This window comes from Mizuhopecten yessoensis, unplaced genomic scaffold (assembly GCF_002113885.1).
Source record: "Mizuhopecten yessoensis strain PY_sf001 unplaced genomic scaffold, ASM211388v2 scaffold10685, whole genome shotgun sequence".
Classification (NCBI taxonomy): Eukaryota; Metazoa; Mollusca; class Bivalvia; order Pectinida; family Pectinidae; genus Mizuhopecten; species Mizuhopecten yessoensis.
In genome coordinates, this window is record NW_018408670.1 from 114,532 (window position 1) to 141,838 (window position 27,307).

The window sequence follows — 27,307 nt, forward strand, 5'->3', positions numbered from 1 at the left end:
ACGCTCGTTCACCTATACCTATATAAGGTATACTTGTTTGATCCTTTGATAAACATCAAATGAATTGCGCAGCAGCATAACTGTAAAATTGACAAGCTTTGACGTCTGGTACGTGTCGCCCCCTATATTTTTTAATGAAAAGTATAGGCCTTACAATTTGTCCTTTTTTCATACCTGACACCAATCATATAATTAACCTTGTACCTTTGATTTTGTAATCGAACCCTTGGATTCCATTGATGTATTATATCGTTCTGTGTATGTCGATTTAAGTATAATTTGCTATATAACATCAACAAGGCATCATGATCTCGCAAAAATCTTTATTTATCAATCAGTAATGGTCTGCTATAAGAAATATGTAAGATACCAGTGCTAAGTGTACATGTATGCTTTTAACATGGATTCATTAATACAATTATAGAAAAAATGCAACAAAAAGGCAATATATACCCTGAGTTTACATGCGACAATGTACGTCTACAACAAACCACAAACAGAGCATGATAAGTACCAAACCAGCCGCCGATCCATATTTTTTTAATCTCAAACCGTTGAGGATGCAGCCCAGACACATAACTCCTCACTGCAATGCAAAGTCCTAACCGTGTCATTACTTCCACAAGTTGTCCTCTAAATATGATGCCTACCCTTACTCAATAAATAAAAACGGATTCCACATTCCACATTCATCTGTCATGCACTATCTTATTTGCACTCTCGTGCCTAGTACCCCGCATTGTCCAGCCAAATAAATCAGCACTTAAACTTGATACAGAAATGCAACGACGACAAAATTGATAGATTGGAAAAAATAAAAGCTAAAATCGACAGAATTATATTAAGGTATTGATCACCAAATGGAGTAAGATCATAACAATAACAGACCGAAGGTACGTAAAACAATGTATAGGAATGTAAGAGTCCCTGAGTCACGTAGAATATTATACAATACTTTGGGAATGTGACATTGAAGAAACGTTATGCCACGATATCGATAGCAGTGATTCTCTGCTGCATTGAAATATTCAGAAGTGGACTAATTAGTATTGATGAAGAGGGAAGTGCATGTCTGTTTTCTTTTGTATTTCATTGTAAATGCTCAGATCCTACAGTTAATATTGACATTTGTATTAGCAATTAGATCGCCTAGAGTGACTGTGGATATTGCAAATTAACAGAAAGGTAAATCCGAAGATAAATATGTTAGGTCTAAAATATAAGGACGCATATTGGGAGCGTTCAATGTTCACACGATATCTGAGGTACTTAATAATCTATTCCTCTAAAAATTTAACTGGTATATATTTATCGGACGTTAATGTTGCTTAGATTATTGGTCTAATTTCCTTTTACTTGTCATTAGATAGAAACTGTCTTCTACTTGAATAAAAAGTTTGATTTTGATGCAATATATAAACCAATATTACCTGTAATAATGAATGATGCGGGAATTATAGGAAATTGACAAGGGTTTAGATTAACCTTATAAAGTATAACAATTATGATCTATTGCTGCCCATTTAATGTGCAGTTAATGTTGATTAATTTCGAAATACAACTGTAGTTTTTCCGTCTCATTTTAAATAAAAACCTGATGGGATGATTATACCCTAGGGTTAGGGTTAATCAGTCTGACTCCACTTAGGCGACCATATATCTGATGATTCTATAGTCGTATTGCTCGTATTTTTAAATATCACATAGTCCTTTTAGATTAAGGAATTTTCTTAATCCACGAGCTTTTATACTTATTGGACTTTCTTCTTTTAGACTTATTGCATTTTCTTCTTCTGTTTCTGTTCCTTCCATTATTATCTCTTTGTCGTCTATCTCGGTTTTGTTGTTTGCGCTTTTTCATTAAAGTACTTGTTTTCCGATGTTTCGATTGAGGGTCTCTATGCCTTTTCCCGATTTCTGAAATATAAAATATGACCAAATTGAATTGCAACAAGTATAACCTAACAGATAGAGTAAACCTGATGGGAACCAATCACAAAATACACACAGCTAATTCAACGGGCACGAAACCATGATAGTACTCGAGCAAAGAGCTAGCGAGTCGAAGCGAGATCATTACAATTCTTCAGTGATGTAGACTAATTAGCTTAACGGAAACTTAAACTTTATTTGAACCATTTTAACCAAAGCACCATGTTCCGTTAGAGGAATCTTCAGTGCAACTTACTTTCAAAGTGTACGAGGAATCCTTTGCCAGTTTTTGACCTCCTTGAGACTGTGAGGGAGAGTTCCACACTCCCCCCTGATAAGGTGGTGTTAAATAGTTTTATATTTCCTTCAACAACTAATGTCTTCGTTTTCCCTTTGATATGCCTAATCCTGAACGTATCGCGGCTTTCGTCAACCTGGGCAGTCTCAATTTTCAGTAAGAGTTGTCTTCCCTTTCCTACCTGCCGACAAAATAAAACAAGGAGGTTAATATGAAAAAATTAAAAGAAAAACGTGTATTGACTTTTTAGCGTTTTCCTTTCAATATATGATCCTAGCATTCATTTTTGTTAGTTTATTACTTGTTTACAGACATCATTTCATAATTCTACGACACATTTAAACAACGTAATGTGAGTGAAGTTTGGGCAAAACCATTACAACGGGAGCTACTGACAGGTAAAACGATATGTAGTTTACATAATCTGGGCTAGTCTGGTTATATCTAAATAAAAATGCCGGAGCCCTAAACGCATCCTTGCATGTTTTCAAAAATGAGTGTGAGAGACATGATTGCAGCTTCGCCTCGTAAATCCAGCCACCGCTAGCCCAGTAGTCTAACTACAAGTTATAGGGTAGATATTAGTTTTCCTTTACAAGTTTGTTCCCGTAGTCCGGCCAATCCAACCTCTCTTACTGAGAAAGGTAAGTATACAAGTAAAACAGAAGGCTATGTTTTATCTTTTAAGTGAAGATAGTTCTTTAAAGTGTTAATTAACCAATTAATACATTATGTGAAAGTTGTATAGGCTTTAAATCATTGTTAAATTCTTGTAGTATGTCACACAAAGTTAACCCAAATCAATTCATGACCTCCTTTTTTATTTGTTTTTCTGAAATGAAACGATATCAGAAATAAATTTTACCAACTTTTTGGTTTTAACTCTAGCCTGTTTTGGGTAAAGTAATTATTTCACCATTTTGTTGTTTCCAAATGATATTAACAGATATAAGACAGCACGGCCAATACAATCATGCATGGATAGTCCACGAATAAATCTTTTGTTACCACTCTGTACGTCCTATTGTTAATCCACTCTGTACGTCCTATTTGAAAAACGTTACGTTCTGCTGCAAAAGCATTTGCTTCATAGGAACCTTTTACTTGGTATACTATAATAGTATATGACAGACACTGAGGGTTTTTAATTTAAGTATTTACTTGATAACTATTTTATAGGGTAATTGCTATATTTTGAAAGGGTTTAATGTAAGAAACGGGCTTTTTATAAGTTCAATATTTTGTGCTCTGTACCTGTGCTTTATTTTGAAGTACACGTGGTTAAAGAAGTACTGTATTTTCGACAGCCTATATAAGAAAATCTCTATCGATCAGCGTGTGTTTTGCACCCCCTTAATGTAGGCATTGTCAATCTAGTCTAGAATATAGGTCTCACATGCTTCATATTGATTATAAAACTTGCTTGCTGCTATGTTATTTACCTTAATAACCTTCCTGCAGTCCACCTCCTCCGCCCCGTAGTCCCACGGATAAATATTGTGACTTCGGATGATGCCAGAAGCTTTGTTGACTACCTCGGAGGCCTGCCTACTACACATATTCACAACATTTTCTGCAGTGAGATAATACAAATGTTTTAGCGATTAATTCAGACATTTTTTCTGTAAATTTGAATCAGTTCACTGTCTGATTTGAATCATTTAAATATCAGAGAATATTATGGTTATTTAACTTCGCAGAAAGTTAACCAACTGAATTAATAATTATAATAATCACATCACATTGTTTATGTAATCCACAACAATGATTATCACAATAACTATCATACTACACTAGCTACATGTACGTATACATGTCATTACGAAAACATTTTGACTACATAATCCAAATATAATATCAAAATGGTAACCACTCATGTTCCTGTTTAAAGACAGTTTTCGATGATTCTAAGGATTAATTATGTATTACGAAAGAGCAAATTAAGTAAGTTGTTATTTTATGTAATGTAAGGGATATCATACATGTCATAGACGATCGTTGATAAGCTACATATATGCAGGTAAACAAACTCCAGAATAAGGTTAGTATTCTAGTGATGTTATTTGCTAAATAAAAACATGTGATTTGTATTTTAAATCCGCGATGTTTGAATTCCAGTTTCATATATTTTTTGAGATGTAAATATATATAATTTTACTGTTGTTATAGTTGATTTTTATCCACAGGCAACTCAATGTCTATTAGACCTGGTACTGACTAGTACTACCTTGTCTGATGCATTGGTATCCGGTAGTTGACATGACGGCAGCCGGCCTTCTCCGACAAGGGAGATAATCACACAGAGTTACCGTGGCAGGGATCTTCCAGTTGATCTTACAATTCCGCTCCCAATAACAGTTATTGATCTGCACCATCAAACTTGGAGTAATAACAGCACTGGTCAATCTCTTTCCAAAGCCCACCATTAGTTGAGGAGAATACAGAAGGGATCCTTTGAGACAGGTGAACGACATCTGGTTGTTCTTCCATATCATAGGGCTTCGTAGGGATGCTGGGAACAGAAAAGGTTAATGTCACCATAAGTGAATGGAAAATATATATAAGAATCGGGAAACTATACGCCAGAAAGTACTTGTGAGAAAAACGGATACACTTCAATGTATACCTTTATGTTTATGGAAATGGATACACATTTAAAAACCATGGCGTCACAGAAACCGCGTCATCACGGCGACAGACTGTCGAGAACTACATTTTTTTCAGCAAGGAAAAATGCTGTTTGAGATAATAAACATGAACTGATTAACTGATAAAACACAACCCTGTCACTACCTCAACTGCCCTGGGGTTAAGTTATGTAGGACAAGGTCACTGTGGTGATATGTAGTGCCAGAGGTAATACACACACGGGTTGAACAGAGTTTGTTTAACATTCAGGCCGGTACAAACCCAAATCTGTGGTGTGATTGATCGGCATGATTGTAGAATCCCGTTCAATATATGAAGTTTTTAATACTTAACATTTATCATAAGCTCGAATATGTAATCATATTTTCTGATTAGTAATTTTTCATGGTGCTTGTATTCCTATTTAGATTGGTGTTGACCGCCATGGTGTTCTTTTACTCATCCTTCAACTACCTTTGTGAAGTGATAAATGGCACTTACCTTTGGGTAGATCGGGTACTGGACTGTGTAACGCGCTCCAATTGGGATATCCATCATGACGTTGTACTGTAAATATAGTCTGAACTACTCATATTGACACGAAACATGGTATTACTGAATACATCATACTTTCGATCATCAGAGTAGATGTAGGACTGGGTCTACATTAACCACACTGTTATTTAAGGGACAATTCAGGTTACTTCTGATTAAACGAATAACGTAATAACAAAATAGCATTATAATGTCCTTATATTTGATTAATTAAAATCGGGTAAAATTATATATTTCTACATGTTTGCATGTCGCGATTTTTGTTGGATTCTACTTAGATTTTCATGTCTGCTAATGGTTGATGAAGCAGAAAACGCTTACCTTTCCGGGATGCCTGGTCTTTTTCTCTATATACTTTTAAAAAAAAGTATCCATGCCAATCTTTCTGTTGTTCCTATTTTGCACTGGTTTCATCATTTTAAGTTCGAATTACGGCTTCTATGTATCGCACTTCCGTTTTTGTTTTTTTGTTCAACTTGATATGAATTTTAAAATTCCGGTTAATTAATCGTTAAATTGCTGAATCTTGATGCAAGATCTTGGCTGTTACTGGTATGTAAGAGGACCATTTCCTCAATGAAACAGAAAAGTACGGAATTTTTGTCTTGAAAATTTACCTTCAAATGGAAATTGCCATTAGACAACGATTACGCGAACTACAAGACATACATGTCTTCAAATAAGTGAGTTTACAATTTGAATGTTAACTGATGTCATTGATTTTAATGTAAAGAGAACTCATCCAGCAAAACTTAACGGGTAGCGTTATGGTTTAAATGCATGTCTATTTAAGTGAGTAACTTGAAGATGAATGGCGAACCATATTACATACGAACTTTTAACATATTGTTTAAGTACTTCATTTTAATCATTTCTTCATTGGACCAAACTTCATTTTGTTGTGCATGCTATCTGGTGTACAATACGTACCATTATATATTAGATAAAAGTCGGGTTTAGATACGTCTTGGTCCCGGTTTTCCCATGTCACATCAAAATGATTTCCGGTTCCAGTGAATGTTTCATGATTGTATCTTAGAGTCCTGGTCCCGATAGTGCCATGCTGTGTCGTCCATTGTATAATCACGTGATAACTAGTGCCACTGTCGAATTTTTCAAGTTTCATCGACATTGTCACATTTGTAAGAAAGGACATCATCTTATGACACGACCTTTCCGCTTGGTTGGTGTTTGGAATGTCTTCGTGCCTCCCAAGAATACCGGCCGTGTACCTTGCCTCTAACCCGTCAGAACATATATCACGAATCTGGTCTGAAAAAAGGCACATGTAATAATGTTCGAGTACAAAATACACCAAAGCTTTCGGAATAAGAGGAGTACTGTCATTCTAACATTAATATGTTGTGTCTCCGCATTATCTTTTAATATTCATCGAAACGTGGCGCGGCGTAAGTTGTCATCTATTTACTTTAACCCAACTTTCAATTAACCAACAAGCCTGGGGCAATTTGGTCAGTAGTATGCTGTGCCGTAGGGATATTAGATTTGTTCAAATCAATTACCTTAACCCACTGTAAATAGCACGGGAGTCAAATGTGTTAAAATATTCTAACATAATCTGTTGCATGCCTGGATAATTGGTGATCTATCTTGCTGAAAGGAATAACATTGACCCTACGTTATGCTTACATAGGGTCAGATGTATTAAAACATTTTTTGAAAAATCTCTTCTGAATAGCCAAGAGGCCTAAGAACACGATATCTGGGCAAAGAGGTCACATGGGTTAAATGTCTAACAACTAAAATTAAAAGGGACATCTTCTAAATAAGATAGAGGCATACTATTTGGCAATAGGAATGCTTGGGTAATGTGCTATCAAGTTTGTTCAACTTAGTTACCTTGAAGGATTTAAAAGATGGAAGGGGTCAAATGTGCTAATACCTTTCAATCAATAATCAAGAAATCGGGGGTCATGGTAATTAACATATAGGTTACTTGTATGACGGACTATAAGTTCTGTTCAAATAGATTACCTGCAGCTACTTTCAAGGCCATGAGGGTAAAATGTCTTAAAGCATTTTCACGGTTTGATCATTTCTTTAAAAAAACTGAGAGTTCGAACTTCGAAATCGAAACATTAGGCATGTAGCATAAAAAGTCTATATGTAAACTAAAAAAATATTGACCCACTTTCAGGGTCACAAAATTGTCTTCCTCTGAAAGAAACAAGATATCAATGATCATCATATTTAACCTGCAACATGCTCAGTTGAAGAGTTACCAAATGTATTTGAACTTTGGCTTGCTGTAATAACACAGACTGTCAAGTTAACAACTTTGAAGGTAACATGAGCAAAATGACTTAAAAGCGCATCCAACAAAAATCAATAAGGTGCAGGATATTGATGTTTGGCTGTTTGCATTAAAATTGGTTAAAATAAATTTGACCTTGACCAATTTTGAAGGCTACAGATATGTGATATGCTTGCCAAAATACTTTGGGAAACAGTTGAGCAATACAGGCACATGTGGCCTCTTATTTAAACAAAATACTGTAGCATTTGATCATATTTACCTCTTTGAACACACTTTGGTAAGGAAATAGTGAGAAACTTCGGGAACTTTTTAAGGCATTTGTTGATCGGTCCTCTCAAAATGTTGGTCAGACGTAAACCCTTTCTAAAAGAAACGCTACACGTGTTATTCATCACACATTGCTCAGACTGCTTGACCAATTGACTGTCCGTGCCCAAACAGTCCCTCTCGAGACGTAAAGTAGACGAACGGCGTCCGACGGACGCTCCATACGCTATGTAAGGTGACAGCATAACGTGATTGTCTGGACAGACAATGTCCACTCGCTCGTGTCCGTTAGACAGACGCCGGGTCACAAACGGACGCGAGGACATCATGTCATCTGTAATTGTAAATATATTTGCATGGAAATCACATTTTTATTGATCATGTTTTCTATTTTACTTAAGACAATTTCTCTGTAAAATTTAGATTTCAACAAATTAATAAGAATGCATGCATTCATCTTTGAAATACTAAAAACATGTTAATAACATTTTGAGAAATAAATAAGAAAAAGTCCTGTCTCTTAAGGGTCGCTTGAGTGTGTAAACTTACTGACGTCATTCAATAGTCTCCATTGGTTACACATTTAACTACGGTCGGCCAATAGTCTCCTTTCGTTACAAAGTTAACCAAGGTCAGTCAATGGTTTCCTGTGGTTACAAAGCTAAATAGGCATTTGAATGACCATGAAATACCAGTGTCAGGAAAAAGTCAACGGAGGGGTAACTATCACCACTTTTCTCCAAAATTGCAATGATTCACTCGGAGAAACGTATAAGCTTCAACAGCACGCTACTCTCGTGATCTATATCAGTCAACCTCACTATGTCGTACGTAGTATACATTTCATTTCAACAGATTTTATTGACATGGTGTTATGGTCAAATGGATCGTAATATACGTGCTGCATCACTTTATAAAAAATTCATTCCACACGCACACACTAACTCACACATCTCATCAACGGGTTTTATTCATTCTATGATCGTACAACAGCGGAAACCTCTCAGCCGTCATAATGCTGTCGTACATTTTCACTGTTAACACTATCAAACACTTAGAACATTATGATGCTAGTGGCTTTATTGGTATCATATATGTTCTATATTTTGCTTTATGAGGACAAAGTGTACTCTACTGACTAAAGTTGTTAATTTAGACTCAAAATATAAATTAGAAAGGAAATTATTGAAAAAAAACCTGAACACTTTTCATTTGTAAATTACCTAAAAGAATCCCAAGATCAATCCTCCGCTTTATCTAAACAATCTTTAAGTGACGATTGAATTTCTGTCATTTTTTTTTTTTTTATATATATATGCGTGTTTTGTTTAAGCATGTTTTTAAAATAAGAAATAGTACTCTTTTTATTCTAACGCTAATTATGAAAACAGCAAATTGTATTATTGGTGATGAATCCTGCCCCTTTTGGTACCCCAAAAACCCACTTTCGGTCAAACTTCTAAAAAGCACATTTTTATATATCATATTTTCTTTTTGACTAAGGTCTCGGTAAACTTTATATTTAACAATTTGAAAATGCTTAAAACATGGTAATACAACTGTGAAAAATAAAATCCTAAGGTTGGTCAATGGTCTCCCTTGGTTACAAAGCTAACTGAGTCCAGTCAGTCTATGGACATTACAAAACTAACTTAGTCAGTGCGCCTGGACGTTACAAAACTAACGTCAGGCAGTGGTCTCTGGACGTTACACAGCTAACCAAGGTCAGTCAGTGGTCTCTGTACGTTAAACAGCTAGCTAAGATCAGTCAGTGGTATATGGACGTTACACAGCTATCCAAGGTCAGTCAGTGGTCTCTGTACGTTTAAATAAAGCTAAGGTCAGTCAGTGGGCTCTGTACGTTACACAGCTAGCTAAGGTCAGTGAATGGTCTCTGTACGTTACACAGCTAACTAAGGTCAGTCAGTTGTCTCTGTACGTTACACAGCTAACTAAGATCAGTCAGTGGTCTCTGTACGTTACACAGCTAACTAAGATCAGTCAGTGGTCTCTGTACGTTACACAGCTAGCTAAGGTCAGTCAGTGGTCTCTGTACGTTACAAAGCTAGTTAAGGTCAGTCAGTGGACAATGTACGTTTAAATAAAGCTAAGGTCAGTCAGTGGTCTCTGTACGTTACATAGCTAACCAAGGTCAGTCAGTGGTCTCTGTACGTTACACAGCTAACCAAGGTCAGTCCGTGGTCTCTGTACGTTTAAATAAAGCTAAGGTCAGTCAGTGGGCTCTGTACGTTACACAGCTAGCTAAGGTCAGTGAATGGTCTCTGTACGTTACACAGCTAGCTAAGGTCAGTGAATGGTCTCTGTACGTTACACAGCTAGCTAAGGTCAGTCAGTGGTCTCTGGACGTTACATAGCTAACCAAGGTCAGTCAGTGGTCTCTGTACGTTACATAGCTAACCAAGGTCAGTCAGTGGTCTCTGTACGTTACACAGCTAACCAAGGTCAGTGAATGGTCTCTGTACGTTACACAGCTAACCAAGGTCATTGAATGGTCTCTGTACGTTACACAGCTAACTAAGGTCAGTCAGTTGTCTCTGTACGTTACACAGCTAACTAAGATCAGTCAGTGGTCTCTGTACGTTACACAGCTAACCAAGGTCAGTGAATGGTCTCTGTACGTTACACAGCTAGCTAAGGTCAGTGAGTGGTATCTGGACGTTACAAAGCTTATGAACAAAGATCAGTCAGTGGTCTCTGGGGGAACATGTAATGCTCGTTGAGATGATTCCATGATTCTAAGGGGCTACAAACGAACTTAGGACAGTACAGGGTATCTGAAATGTACACGTAGGGTAGGGTTAGTCATTTGAGAGTTGTTGGAATGCAAGCGCATCGCAATGACACAAGTACGTAGTATACCAGTGTTGGGAAAAGGTTAACGGAGGAGTAGCTATCACCACTTTTCTCCAAAATGGCAATGATTCACTCGGAGAAACGTATAAGATTCAGCAGTACGCTACTCTCATGATCTTCCACCCCACTATGTAGTACGTAGTATACGTGCTGTATCACTTTATAGAAACACACGCGCACACACACTGACGTACACATCACATCATCGAATTTAAAATTAGTTTTACGTCAATCTATGTGATCGTATTATAACAAAAACATCTCTGATGTCATAATGCCGTTGTACATTTCTACTTTTACAGACGTCATAAGAACATTATGATGCTATTGCATTACTTGTTCTATTTTTTGTTATATGTTACACACAATAGGAGTACAGGCCCGTGTTCTAGATTTGTCTACTGCTAAAATTATACCAACTTATCAGAAATCAGAAGTATATTGTGGTTTTCTTTGTTTATGTTTACGAATCAATAAATAAAAAGAGGCATCATAAATTTACAAGGAAATATAGCTTTATGTAACCGTGGTTTCATAGAAACATCACATATATTTATATACTTTTCATACATGTTTATATATATGTTATGCATACATAGTTATAGTGAGTGTAGCACCAGCTGAATCAATATTGAAGTTTCAAATGCCACTCTATAAACTGAAATGTATGGAAAACCCCTTGCTAGCACGCTTAAACAGAGCGATTGTTTATCTACAGTAATATAACCTACACCTCATGTTTAGGTAAGCTATATATGTGGTATATCTTAGGCTGTGCATTGGGTAAACCCCTATATATATATACGCATGTGCTCAATGGTTCCTGTGACGTGTCGGGCGTAATGAGTGTCGGCGTTATTTATGATTATAAACACAATTATCATAGATATTAACTAATCATATTGACGTATTCATGTTGCCATTGGAAATGAGTTGTGATGTTACTCATCACACAGCTAATAACTTAACTATAAAGAGGATACTACCGTTTGATATTTTAATAGAAAGTATTAAAGGGCCTGTTTCCAGTAATGTTAATTCTCCATAGAAGCCTGCCCCCGTATAATTTCTTATCTAGCTCAACTACTGTTTTTTTCTTTTCCGAAGAATAATTTTACACCTTTCCGACACCCAGATTTCATAATTTCAGTGAAAATGTATTTTTATAAAGTTGTCAATTTCAGCATCAAAGACATAAGTTCGTAAATAAAAGAAGGTTATCTCGAAATTGTAATTCGCAACATAGTATAAATTTCTTTTGATAAATATTTCCAAAACATCGTGTTTATTCATAAAAAAAAAAAAAAAAAATTCTCGGATGAAAATGCACTTGCAGAGACACAATTATGAAGAAAAATGCCATAAAATTGCAATTTTCTCCCGTTATATAGTTTTGGATGCAAATTTCCATCAGAAAATCGGATAGAGCTTTACTTGTTTCATATGTGTACCAAAAATCAGCTAATTCCATGTGGTGGAACGTTCTCATATCGCCGCCTGAATGTGGTTGTAAATTGAAAGAAAAGGGGAAATGAGTAACAACCTTGTCTGAAACCCTATTATATAGCTTATTATATACAAACTTTTATATTGAATATCAGAGCGGATATTTTCATGACAGTTTTATGATGTGTAACGACTAAATAAACAGTATCGATATAAAGATTTACACTGAGGACACCCTGATACATGAATACTGTTCTATCTCAAGTTGTCCTCTTCTGAATTTTCTGATCGTGTGGCCTTGTACATTTATCCGTATCTTCTTGTCTTTGTCTATACGTTTACGGAATCATTGACTCGACGCTAGCTATTCTTGTCTCACTTTCCTTGTTTTATTGTCCCATCTCCAAAGCGTTGTGGCTCTGTCAGGGTTGGGACCCTGACTTGTCTCACTTTCTTTGTGCCTGCCGACCACGCCACATCGAATAGATAGATTATCCATATGAAATACTTTATTTTGTTCTAAGTAATCAATCAATTCTGCGCTTCTTGGAGGTATTGAATGTGATTTATTATATTGTCTTGTTATTTTGTGTAATTAGTTGTTCGTTATTTATCACACATTTTCGCATAATTGTACCAAACTACTAAGTATTAGCTGTTTACAGCAATCATCGGTGGCTTGCTATTTTGTTACTTTATCGACGCTTCATAAACCAATCGTTATTGTTTCAAGATGGAGGGTAAATGTGTTGGAGAAGGGTGTCAAGTATACTTCAAGAAACGTAGTGGCAATAAGAACAGAAGTGCACGCAATGTAAATAGTCCACAATATAAATGGCTCCTAGATACGCTGGTGCAACAAGGATTGATGTCAGCAAAGGAACAAGCACTTATTTGCCAGAAGTGCTACATGAAGTATCTTCGGAACAAAAATCAGCCTGAACCTGAACCCGAGCAGAACCAGGAAATAGAGGAAGAAGACGACTCCCCGTCCCATATCCTGCCGTTGCTGACCCTTCATGATCTTTTGAATGGATCATCTTCACACAAAAAATGCTGTCTCTGTCTTGTTACCTTTGCAAGAAATGGAACAAAATCATCAGTCTTACCAAAACGTGCAAGACATCACCTGATCTATTCACACAAACTGTGGTGTCCCACCTCATCCCGCGTCTGCTCCATTCACCTTATTGGTAACGACTTAGATCCGTCTACAGAGGTTGTCCTTGATGGTAGAGGTTCCTTGGAATCTCAGTTACCATCAAAATCGTCCGAAATCATTAATGACCTCCTAGAGGTGTCGCACGTCCTTTCACAGAACCAGTCTGCGTTTACAATAAGCTTTTCTTCTCTTGATGACTCGGCATGCATGGCCTGGACAGGTTGGTCCAAAGATCAGTTCCTCGAAATCCACTCGCACTGTTCCCCATATCTTTCATCTGGTATATATACCAAGACTACACACGATGCTCTATTACTGTTCTGGGTAAAACTGAAAACCGACATTTCCTGGAGTCAGTGTTCTTCTCTTTTTGGAATTTCCAAGTCAAGTGTGTCCAAAACTTTCCACTCCATAGTACAGGCATTAGACACATCGATAGTCCCACAATTTCTAGGTCCGGATCACTTGACAAGAGAACAGTTGCTCGGGCACAATACTGTCTTTTCAGAAGCATTTTTTGGAGATAAAGCCACTGCCATATTAGATGGCACCTATATTTATATCCAGAAAAGCTCCGACCACAAGCTCCAGAGAATGTCCTACTGTGGCCAGAAGAAGAGAAACTATCTCAAATTCATGAGCATCGCCTTACCAGATGGCTACATTCTGGACACAGTAGGACCATTCACTGGCAGCGAAAATGATGCTACAATTACAAAAAAAGTCATGGACAAGCTAGTTACTTGGCTACAACCAGACGACAACGTTGTCGTTGACCGAGGTTTTAGAGATGTCCTACCAGTTCTCGAAGCCTCTGGCCTCAATGCTAGCATGCCGTCATACCTGAAACCCGGTCAAAGTCAACATTCTGACGTCCAAGCAAATCTTGACAGAACTATCACCAAATCGAGGTGGATTGTGGAATCCTATCATGGTCGTCTGAAACACTGGACGTTCTTCCGAACGCAATTGGTGTCTAACAGCTTTATCAATGTCATCGAGGCTTTGCTTCGAACCGTCACAGCCTGTCTGAATGGTATTAGAGGACCGATCTACCAGAGATCTCCAGAGAGAGATGCCAAAGATAGGCTAATGGCTGAACGTATGAAGGACCGTTTGACAACACCGAATGGTTTAGCTCAGAGAGTCAAGACAGATCCGGATCTATCTAGACGGGCAAGGTCCGAGTTTGTCAAGATGGATGCATCTTCCGTACTGTTTCCCCGTCTCGATCTTGATTACTTGAGAACCATTACGTGTGGAACGTATCAGATATCTCTGGCTCCTGGTTACATCGCCGAACATTTAAGTGATGACGGAGACTATGAGGTGTGGCTTTACCAGCACTCCCCAGACCTTCTCCGATGTCAAATACATTCTCGACACAAAAGCCAAACGAAATATAACGTTTGGATACGGTTCACCGTTTCACCCGATGTTGAGGCCCCAATAAAGGACTACTACTGCCAGTGCCCAGTTGGAGAGAGAACGATGGGAATGTGTGCGCACATCTCCAGTATCTTGTACTACCTTGGGTATTACAGGACGCTGGAAAACCCTCGACCATTACAACCACAGGTAAAGAAATTCCGACAAAACTTGAAATAGTTTTCCATGCGGCAACGGAGTGCATATGTCGAAAGTATGTTTGGGGCTCGATATGAAAGATCCCCGTTACCATGTGACTAACCAAACTTATAAATATAGGTATTATACAATCGCCCGTAGCTATGAACACTCCCGTAAATGCGAAAACCAACCAAAATCATAAGGAACACGTTTTGTTTGTTGTTCTGTCTATTTGTCAGCCAATGTCTTCAACCACGGGGACTTGTGAAGTAGCCATCTTGGATTTTTTTTATGAAAAAGTGTTTCTCTCACTTTTTTTCATATCTGTGTACATATTCTCAACATACCGAGCAAATACTCTCGTTTTTTTGTTAATTATCTAAAGAAAGTCGAAAATCGGCAATTCAACCATAGGCTAATTCAACCCAACATTTGAAAATGTTCCACCACTTACATTTTGATGATTTTTCCTCTCATCAATAGCATATTACGTACTGTTTAATAGGATAAAAATTGGTTTGCATCCAACGCCCATAAAAGGGTGTATTCTCTAAAAAACACAGTTTTTGTGTCTAAAATGTTATCATCGAAAATGGCATTTTTGAGATTGTTTCTTCCATAAAACAGCCAAATGGCGCGATGGAAACATGATTTTTTGTCACAATCATGCCATGAATGTATTCTTTACGGTGACCATCATTTGATTAGATTTTCATTAATATTTTACATAACATGCACATTTTATCAACACTTAGACAGCTTCTGAAAGGTACAACTTTGAGGAGCCATAAAAAACAAACGAAGTAACCTATATCTTTATACTTTATAGATTTGTGACCACAACGGCATGGGCAATGCACCACCAACAGGAAATTTGAATCAGAGAAGGGGCCGTTTTGGAAACCGGCCCTTTTAATACGAAGAGTATAACATTCCAAAGTATACATTTATTCCAGGAGAAATGTCGATCCTGTATTTTTAAAATTATATAGCACCATTTAATAAACATGAATTATATTGGATATGATTTAATAAATCACAATATTACCATCGGTTCTTAATACACGTTACTTCGTGGTTTTCTGTACTCCTTATACATTAGGGGTCGCTGGTCGACCTATTTTTATAATTAAGTTAACAAAAGGATCTCAACATGTTTCTTTTGAAATGCACATTGAAACAAAGTCAATAATGACATAACGTACGAGGTAGCGTTTAGTTATTTGCAAATATTGTTGAAAAAATATAAATAAATACAGAAATAGCTAATGCCTAAATAGATACAATGATTCTTTATTTTGTGTGTGTGAGAACAGATTGGTGATTAGAATGAACTGAGAGACGGGTTGTGGAGATCGGTTGGCAATCAAAATCGAGGAATCGTCTCCAACCTCATTAAATCACAGATTACACCCATATTAGTCTTTTATCTGGACATTTACTAACCACGCATCTTTAGGGGAAAAGCATATGAACATAAATTAGAAAAATTGTCCGAAATATATTTCTACTGTAAAATCATTCTGATATTCCAGCCATATTCAAACCTGGGCAGGGCATTGGTATGATTGTTGAGAACAAAGGAAGATCACGTGACCTTATTAAATACCAGGTACGCACAGATTCCACGAACTCATACAGAGATACATTGGTATATGACAGACAATTGGTCTGATAGAAAGATAAAACACATTGTACATTGTTTAATACAATTTAGACGAGATTTATTTTAGATTTACGGCTGCGGACTACATGCCATACACAAAGAAAGTGCGTCATATCAAAGTTATAAGACGCAGAAGGAATTTCCTGTCTCTTAAAACATTCATTAGTAGCGGGGGCTGAAAAGAGTGTAACGAGTGTATAGATATGTATGTGAATCACGGTGTCTGCATCGCCCACAAGTAAAGGTGACATTGTTAGTCCTGTTTAGTTCTGTATGGTTAATTTAGTATAATTTGAAGTTTTTCTATGTCTCCCTTACCTTTTCTTTTGCAATAAGACTCGTTAGATTTGTACGTGGTTGACCAAATCGCGGGATACAGTATCAATAATTTTCGAAATTGACATAGCAAGATATTGATGTATTCATAGTTTTGTATTGTTAGGTGGTGTATCAAGACAATCATGGTGCCTTGAGCATATTACTTTCAATTGATTGAGGTCAAGACAACTTATGGTGACACTGAAACTGTCGAAAATGGACAAAATTGGTAAAAAAAAACCGGGGAGGATTTCTGATGTTTTTTGTTTTTATTGTTAAGTGATTTTACAAGAAAATAAATGTGGTCTTTTACCTATATTTGACATAATTTATTGTACAAATTATTTTTTCAACATTTTCCATCAAAAATGGAGTACAAAAATATGAATATCATGGCAATATGGAATATGAATTAATCCAATTTTTATTTTTTTTGTATTTCTGTAATGAGTTATTTTTACATATTTGTAATCTTCAATGTTTGGCCAATTTGTCGGTATATGAAAGTAAATGGAAGGTTTTTGTCATTTGATTGGACTCTGAACAGAAAGCGGTCCCCAATAGGGTGTACTTATAAAAAGCACAAAAACTTGAAAAACATACGGTAAAAGTTCATAAAAATTTGGGAAATACTTCACACGCGTGTGACGAAAATAAAAGTATATATTTTTCACTTCCCAAAAAATTATGTATTATACATGGAATACCTTAAAACATTAACTAGTAGCGGGGGCTAAAAAGAGTGTAACGAGTGTAGAGATCTGTATGTGAATCACAGTGTCTGCATCGCCCACCAGTAAAGGTCAGCAGCAGGTAACTCAAATAATGAGTTTCTAGTAATTATATTTATGTGAGGAGTTACCGAGTTTCGTCATCTATTGTAATAGTTGTAAGATGAGACGAAACCAATGATTGCCAGGAACAGATTGCCGTTGATGTAAATACAATCTAATTGGTACAATGAAAACGTTTTACAGACACTGAAATATGAATAATAATATTTTAATTGTTAAAATTGTAGTATGTTCTAGCTAAAAGAGGCGTCATCCTGATAAATACTCCTCAGCACGAGACGTGGGTGAAGTCAGGCAGTGGTCTCTGGACGTTACACAACTAACCAAGGTCAGTGAATGGTCTCTGTACGTTACACAACTAACCAAGGTCAGTGAATGGTCTCTGTACGTAACGCAGCTAACCAAGGTCAGTCAGTGGTCTCTGTACGTTGCAAAGCTAGCTAAGGCAAGTCAGTGGACAATGGACGTTTAAATAAAGCTAAGGTCAGTCAGTGGTCTCTGGACGTTAAAAAGCTAGCTAAGGTCAATCAGTGGTCTCTGTACGTTACAAAGCTAGCTAAGGTCAGTCAGTGGTCTCTGGACGTTAAAAAGCTAGCTAAGGTCAATCAGTGGTCTCTGTCCGTTTAAATAAAGCTAAGGTCAGTCAGTGGCCTCTGTACGTTACACAGCTAGCTAAGGTCAGTAAGTGGTCTCTGTACGTTAAAAAGCTAGCTCAGGTCAGTCAGTGGTCTCTGTACGTTTCACAGCTAGCTAAGGTCAGTCAGTGTTCTCTGTACGTTAAAAAGCTAGCTAAGGTCAGTCAGTGGTCTCTGGACGTTACACAACTAACCAAGGTCAGTGAATGGTCTCTGTACGTAACGCAGCTAACCAAGGTCAGTCAGTGGTCTCTGTACGCTACACAGCTAGCTAAGGTCAGTCAGTGGTCTCTGTACGTTACAAAGCTAGCTAAGGCAAGTCAGTGGACAATGTACGTTTAAATAAAGCTAAGGTCAGTCAGTGGTCACCGTACGTTACAAAGCTAGCGAAGGTCAGTCACTGGTGTCTGTACATTACACAACTAACCAAGATCAGTCAGTGGCCTCTGGGGGAACAAGTAAAGCTAGTTGAGATAAAGATTCTAAGGGGTAACAAAACAAACTTAGGACAGTCCAGGGTGTCTGAAATGTACACATAGGGTAGGGTTAGTCAATTGAGAGTTATTGGAATGCGAGCTCATCTCAATTACACAACGACATATAATACCACTGTCAGGAAAAAGTTAACGGAGGAGTAGCCATCACCACCTTTCTTCAAAATGATTCACTCGGAGAAACGTATAAGCTTCAGCAGTACGCTACTCTCATGATCTTCAACCCCACTATGTAGTACGTAGAACACACGCGCACACACACTGACGTACATATCACTTCATCGAATTTAAAATTAGTTTTACGTCAATCTATGTGATCGTATTATAACAAAAACATCTCTGATGTCATAATGCCGTTGTACATTTCTACTTTTACAAACGTCATAAGAACATTATGATGCTATTGCATTACTTGTTCTATTTTTTGCTATATGTTACACACAATAGGAGTTGAGGCCCGTGCTCTAGATTTGTCTACTGCTAAAATTATACCAACTTATCAGAAATCAGAAGTATATTGTGGATTTCTATGTTTATGTTTACAAATCAATAAATAAAAAGAGGCATCATAAATTTACAAGGAAATATAGCTTTATGTAACCGTGGTTTCATAGAAACATCACATAAATTTATATACTTTTCATACATGTTTATATATATGTTATGCATACATAGTTATAGTGAGTGTAGCACCAGCTGAATCAATATTAAAAGTTTCGTATGTAACTCTAAACATTAAAATTTAGTTATGTTTTATAGGGATTAAACAGAGCGGTTTTTTATCTACAGTAATATATAACCTACACCTCATGTTTAGGTAAGCTATATATGTGGTATATCTTAGGCTGTCCCTTATCTATGGTTCACTGCTTTATTTATTTATAACTGAAATATTTCTTCCTTTAACTTTAAAACAAAACTAAAAAACTTTACTTAACGAGTGATTAACTTTCTGATTATAAAAAAAAACCTTTTGTTCCTGTAAGACAGAAATTAGTATCTGTTACATTACATAATATCTAACAATAATATTACACAATACATTTAATACTTACTTGTATTCCAAACGAATCCGTTGGTTATAAATATCTCATCGACGAGTATAAAATACCCCAGCCTACCAGCTGACACGGCCATGTGGAACCTCTTCCTCGTGCATTGGGTAAACCCTATATATACACGCACGTGCTCAATGGTTCCTGTGACGTGTAGGCGTAATGGGTATCGGCGTTATTTATGATTATAAACACAATTATCATAGATATTAACTAATCATATTGACGTATTGGTGTTGCCATTGGAAATGAGTTGTGATGTTACTCATCACACTGCTAATAACTCAACTATAAAAAGGATACTACCGTTTGATATTTTAATAGAAAGTATTAGATTTTAATACAAAGAGTATAACATTCCAAAGTATACATCTATTCCAGGAGAAATGTCGATCCTGTATTTTATAAAATTATATAGCACCATTTAATAAACATGAATTATATTGGATATGATTTAATAAATCACAATATTACCATCGGTCCTTAATACTTTTACAAACGTCATAAAAACATTATGATGCTATTGCATTACTTGTTCTATTTTTTGCTATATGTTACACACAATAGGAGTAGAGGCCCGTGTTCTATATTTGTCTACTGCTAAAATTATACCAACTTATCAGAAATCAGAAGTATATTGTGGATTTCTTTGTTTATGTTTACAAATCAATAAATAAAAAGAGGCATCATAAATTTACAAGGAAATATAGCTTTATGTAACCGTGGTTTCATAGAAACATCACATATATTTATATACTTTTCATACATGTTTATATATATGTTATGCATACATAGTTATAGTGAGTGTAGCACCAGCTGAATCAATATTAAAAGTTTCAAATGTAACTCTAAACATTAAAATTTAGTTATGTTTTATAGGGATTAAACAGAGCGATTTTTTATCTACAGTAATATAACCTACACCTCATGGTTAGGTAAGCTATATATGTGGTATATCTTAGACTGTCCCTTATCTATGGTTCACTGCTTTATTTATTTATAACTGAAATATTTCTTCCTTTAACTTTAAAACAAAACTAAAAAACTTTACTTAACGAGTGATTAACTTTCTGACTATAAAAAAAAACCTTTTGTTCCTGTAAGACAGAAATTAGTATCTATTACATAACATAATATCTAACAATAATATTACAAAATACATTTAATACTTACTTGTATTCCAAACGAATCCGTTGGTTATAAATATCTCATCGACGAGTATAAAATACCCCAGCCTACCAGCTGACACGGCCATGTGGAACCTCTTCCTCGTGCATTGGGTAAACCCTATATATATACGCACGTGCTCAATGGTTCCTGTGACGTGTAGGCGTAATGGGTATCGGCGTTATTTATGATTATAAACACAATTATCATAGATATTAACTAATCATATTGACGTATTGGTGTTGCCATTGGAAATGAGTTGTGATGTTACTCATCACACTGCTAATAACTCAACTATAAAAAGGATACTACCGTTTGATATTTTAATAGAAAGTATTAGATTTTAATACAAAGAGTATAACATTCCAAAGTATACATCTATTCCAGGAGAAATGTCGATCCTGTATTTTATAAAATTATATAGCACCATTTAATAAACATGAATTATATTGGATATGATTTAATAAATCACAATATTACCATCGGTCCTTAATACACGTTACTTCGTGGTTTTCTGTACTCCTTATACATTAGGGGTCGCTGGTCGACCTATTTTTATAATTAAGTTAACAAAAGGATCTCAACATGTTTCTTTTGAAATGCACATTGAAACAAAGTCAATAATGACATAACGTACGAGGTAGCGTTTAGTTATTTGCAAATATTGTTGAAAAAATATAAATAAATACAGAAATAGCCAATGCCTAAATAGACACAATGATTCTTTATTTTGTGTGTGTGAGAACAGATTGGTGATTAGAATGAACTGAGAGACGGGTTGTGGAGATCGGTTGGCAATCAAAATCGAGGAATCGTCTCCAACCTCATTAAATCACAGATTACACCCATATTGGTCTTTTATCTTGGCATTTACTGGTCTCTGTACGTTACAAAGCTAGCTAAGGCCAGTCAGTGGACAATGTACGTTTAAATAAAGCTAAGGTCAGTCAGTGGGTTAATTATTTGACAGTTGTTTGAATGCGAGCTCATCTCAATTACACAACGACATATAATACCACTGTCAGGAAAATGTTAACGGAGTAGCTATCACCACCTTTCTTCAAAATGATTCACTCGGAGAAACGTATAAGCTTCAGCAGTACGCTACTCTCATGATTTTCAACCCCACTATGTAGTACGTAGAACACACGCGCACAGACACTGACGTACACATCATATCATCGAATTTAAAATTAGTTTTACGTCAATCTATGTGATCGTATTATAACGAAAACATCTCTGATGCCATAATGCCGTTGTACATTTCTACTTTTACACTGTCAAACGTCATAAGAGCATTTTGATGCTATTGCATGACTTGTTCTATTTTTTTCTGTATGTTACACACAATAGGAGTAGAGGCCCGTGCTCTAGATTTGTCTACTGCTAAAATTATACCAACTTATCAGAAATCAGAAGTGTATTGTGGATGTCTTTGGTTATGTTTACAAATCAATAAACAAAAAAAGGCATCATAAATAACAATCGATGATATTATTAATATACACGGGAAAATAGACGAACAAAACATATTGAATAAATTACAAGATACTAGAAATCGGATAAGTGAAATAAACACTAAAAAAAAATGCAATACCAAAAGCGTGGTAAGATTTATTAAAAACAAATGAATCAAGATGCACACAAGTAAAATGTAGCAAAGGGTTTCTAATATATGATGGAAAACAGAATAAACAGATAGAAACTATTNGACGGAAATAATTTGTTATCCCAATTTAAGTATGAATTAAAAATTGTTACATACCAAATATAAGAATAATAGGAAAAGTGCAATCAATTATTTCATCGAAAACATATAAATTTATATATAATGTATATGGATAGAGTGATAGATGAACGGAATGGGAGATGAACAATATATATGCCATGACATGAATTAAAAATGTTACATACAAAATATTAGAATAGTAGGAAAAGTACAATCAAGTATTTCATGGAAAAAATATGAACTTCTATATAATGTATATGGTATAAATGAATGAATAGTTGGATATGTGAATGGATAGATTTATAGATGAATGGAATGAAAGATGGAGATGAACAAATGGACAAAGTAATGAGTGAATGAATGAATAATACAATGAATTAAAATATATGCAGAACAACATGCAAGTAATTGTAACATGAACTTGAAATTATGAATAGATAAATAAAAAAGAGAACAGGCATTATGATGAACAATTCAATCAAGACAGCTCATTACAATGACCAACACAGTGATTATTTTTTTCCAATTATTATTTGTAAATGTATAACTTTTTATCATCTATCTAAATACTAAATATAACGGTATATTTATTTTTGTTATCTTTTATTTCGATCTCTTTATATAATAAAGTATTATTGGTGTATTCAAATATTGGATATATATCAAAACATTTTTTTTTTATTTCTTTATTTGTTATAATTATATTATCATATTATAACATTAATAACCTATGTGATTTAAAAAATACTTCACATTATTATCATTATATGTATAAAGTATAAAGAAAAGGAATGCCAAAATATATCATGTTCTCGTAATGCATAATATGATATATATTATATATAGAATAACGCTACAAAAAATAAAAATAAAAATAAAAATAAAAACAAAAACAAAATATTAAGAAAGTGTTTTTTTAGGGGTTTTTTATGGAAAATATATATTCATAATGGTATTTATACTATTATTATTTACTTGGCAAAAGCAATCATAAACAAATAATAAAGAAAACGCACACTGTCACGGTATTGTTATTGATGATGCTGAATGATTAACACTGAGCGCAAAAAAAAAAAAAAAAAGGGAAATATAGCTTTATGTAACCGTGGTTTCAAAGAAACATCACATATATTTATATACTTTTCATACGTATTATATATGCTGTTTATATATATGTTATGCATACATAGTTATAGTGCGTGTAGCACCAGCTGAATCAATATTGAAATTTTCAAATGTAACTCTAAAATTTAAAATGTCTAGAAAACCCCTTGTAAGGTAAGCTATATATGAGGTATATCTAAGGTTAAAGGTATATACCTTATCCCCGGTTCACTCCTTTATTTATAGTGGAATTTTAAACTTAAATAGTTCTTCCTTTAACTTCAAAACGAAACTGAACTTTAATAAATGATAAACTTTCTGATTATAAAAACAACTTATTCCTGTATGACAGAAATTAGTATCTATTACACTTACATAATATCTAACTATAATATTACAAAATGCATTTAATACTTACGTGTATTCCAAACTAATCCGTTGGTCATAAATATCACATCGACGAGTATAAAATACCCCAGCCTACCAGCTGACACGGCCATGTGGAACCTCTTCCTCGTGAATTGGGTAAACCCCTTTATATATACGCACGTGCTCAATGGTTCCTGTGCCGTGTAGGCGTAATGAGTATCGGCGTTATTTATGATTATAAACACAATTATCATAGATAGTAATTTCCATATTTCTTCGTGGTTTTCTGTACTCCTAATACGTCATGGGTCTCTGGTCGACCATTATAACTATATTAACAAAAGGATCGCAACATGATTCTTTTGAAATGCACATTGAAACAAAGTCAATGATGACAGTAACGTACGAGGTAGCATTTAGTTGAAAAGTTATAAATAAATACAGAAATAGCTTATACCTAAAGAGATTTAATGTTTCTTTATTTTGTGTGTGTGTGAGAGAACAGATTGGTGATTAGAATGAAATGAGAGACGGGTTGTGGAGATCGGTTGATTTTCTTTTAATAATCTTAAAGAGACAATCTAGTGAAGTAAAGTTTCATTAATAACCTTGTCACAAAATTCTTAATCATACTATAGTTTGAAACTCCTTGTGAACAATTCATGTATTAGTATCATGTATTTATTAAGCATGTATTTACATCACGTAGTTTGAATCACAGCAACCAGTAAACAATAACAACTGTAACACGGTGCTGATTAGTCACACGTGAAGTGAATTGTGGAATTGTTTGTTTATGTTTACAAACCAATAAAGAGGAATATACAATGAATGTACAAGGAAATATAGCTATATGTTACTGTGTTCCATAGAAACATCACACACATATATACTTTGTATATATATGATATATGTTAATCACGCTAATACTTTGTATACATTTTATATCTGTTATATGCACACATATGTTATGCATACATAGTAATAGTGTGTGTAGCACCGGCTGAACCAATATTGAAGTTTCAAATGTCACTCTATAAACTGAAATGTATGGAAAACCCCTGGTTAGCAATTAAATGCAAAATAGTTATGTTTTACAGGTATTAAACAGAGCGATTGCTTATCTACAGTAACATAACCTACACCTCATGCTATATATGTGGTATATCTAAGGTTATAGGTATATACCTTATCTCCGATTCACTGCTTTATTCATATGGGAATTCCAACTTAAATAGTTCTTCCTTTAACTTTAAAACGAAACTGAACTTTAATAAATGATTAACTTTCTGATTATAAAAACAACTTATTCCTGTATGACATAAATTAGTATCTATAACACTTTCATAATAGCTAAATATAATATTACAAAACTAACTAAGATCAGTCAGTGGTCTCTGTACGTTACACAGCTCACTAAGCCAGTCAGTGGTCTCTGGACGTTTCCAAAAATGCTAAGGTAGGTCTTTGGTCTCTGTACGTTACACAGCTAACCAAAGCCAGTCAGTAATCGCTGAACGTTACAAAGCTAACTAAGGTCAGTCAATGGTCTCTGTACGTTTAAAAAAAAAAAGCTTAGGTAAGTCTTTGGTTTCTGTACGTTACACAGCTAACTAAGGTCAGTCAGCCGTCTCTGGAAGTTACACACCTATCGTTGGATTGGTCGAGTGGTTAACACTCCTCGAAGTCGTCGCACACATGGAATATCAGAGAAGGTGTTTTTCTCTTGCCCAAACAACTCCATCAACCCAGGTGAGGGTGCACTATAAAAGATGCCGTTGGAAGCACGGTTCCACTACAAAACAGAACATAATATCTCTCCAGCACACACCCAGGCATACACACATAGGGAGATATTTGCTAGGTGGCATAGGACTAGTAGTTAGCGCCTGATAAGGCATCTCCTGCGAATTCCTCAAAAATTGTTTTGATTAATGTATATGCTCATTGTATGAATTGTATATCTTTGTACTGCAAAGCGCTTTAGAGTGGCTTATGTAAGCTAGATAGGGCGCTACACAGCTAATCAAGACCAGTCAGTGGTCTCTTTACGTTTAAAAAAACCTAAGGTCAGACTTTGGACTCTGTAAGTAACAAAGCTAACTAAGGTCAGTCAGTGGTCTCTGGACGTTACACAGCTAACCAAGGTCAGTCAGTAGTCTCTGTACGTTACACAGCTAACAAGGATGAGTCAGTGGTCCCTGGACGTTACACAGCTAACCAATGCCAGTCATCGGTCTATGTACGTTACCCATGTACAGCTAACAAATGCCAGTCATCGGTCTATGTACGTTACCCATGTACAGCTAACCAAGATCAGTCAGTGGTCCCTGGACGTTACACAGCTAACAAATGCCAGTCATCGGTCTATGTACGTTACCCATGTACAGCTAACAAATGCCAGTCATCGGTCTATGTACGTTACCCATGTACAGCTAACCAATGCCAGTCAGCGGTCTCTGTACGTTACACAGCTAACTAACATCAGCTACCAAGGGGCTACAAAACAAACTTAGTACAGTCCAGGGTGTTTGAAATGTACTCGTAGGGTAGGTTAGTCATTTGAGAGTTGTTGGAATGTAAGCGCATTGGTGATTAGAATGAAATGAGAGACGGGTTGTGGAGATCTTTTTTTTTTTTTAATAATCTTAAAGAGACAATTTAGCGAAGTAAAGTTTCATTTATAACCTTGTCACAAATTTCTTAATCATACTATAGTTTGATACTCCTTGTGAACAATTCATGTCGAGAAATTGACAAGAGGCGTTTTTAATCAGTAATTTTGAAATCCTTTCCTGTACAGCCGTATGTTGTTTGTTTTGTCGGTCAACAGCGTAGTGCTTTACATGTTTACTTCTCACTGTAAGTCCAGGATATTGCGCTATTTTGGTCGTAGCTATTTTGATCACCGACTTTCCCAAAAGATGAAACTGACCACATTGGACGTTGGCTTCAGGTCATGTCATT

General features: G+C 35.6%; 1 protein-coding gene across 1 annotated transcript; it reads right to left on the reverse strand.

Moving 5' to 3' along the window:
* Positions 1–320: 320 nt before the first annotated feature.
* On the reverse strand, positions 321–8,284 carry LOC110461807. Its single transcript, XM_021515477.1, has 7 exons — positions 7,951–8,284; positions 6,344–6,685; positions 5,360–5,425; positions 4,458–4,742; positions 3,673–3,803; positions 2,189–2,411; positions 321–1,917 (listed from the first exon to the last, which is right to left on the reverse strand). Exons 1-7 carry the CDS (start codon positions 8,282–8,284, stop codon positions 1,718–1,720), a joined length of 1,581 nt encoding a protein of 526 aa, XP_021371152.1. The 3' UTR covers positions 321–1,717.
* Between the last annotated feature and the right edge of the window lie 19,023 nt (positions 8,285–27,307).

Bases quoted from the DNA above. Each gene is read 5' to 3' on its own strand.
- LOC110461807 (XM_021515477.1), bottom strand. From the start codon at position 8,284: ATGTCCTCGCGTCCGTTTGTGACCCGGCGTCTGTCTAACGGACACGAG. The intron at 6,686-7,950 runs GTAAATATGATC...GCCTTTTTTCAG, and splicing joins ACCAAAGTGTGTTCAAAGAG to ACCAGATTCGTGATATATGT. The intron at 5,426-6,343 runs GTACGTATTGTA...CTATATTTACAG, and splicing joins CTTTTATCTAATATATAATG to TACAACGTCATGATGGATAT.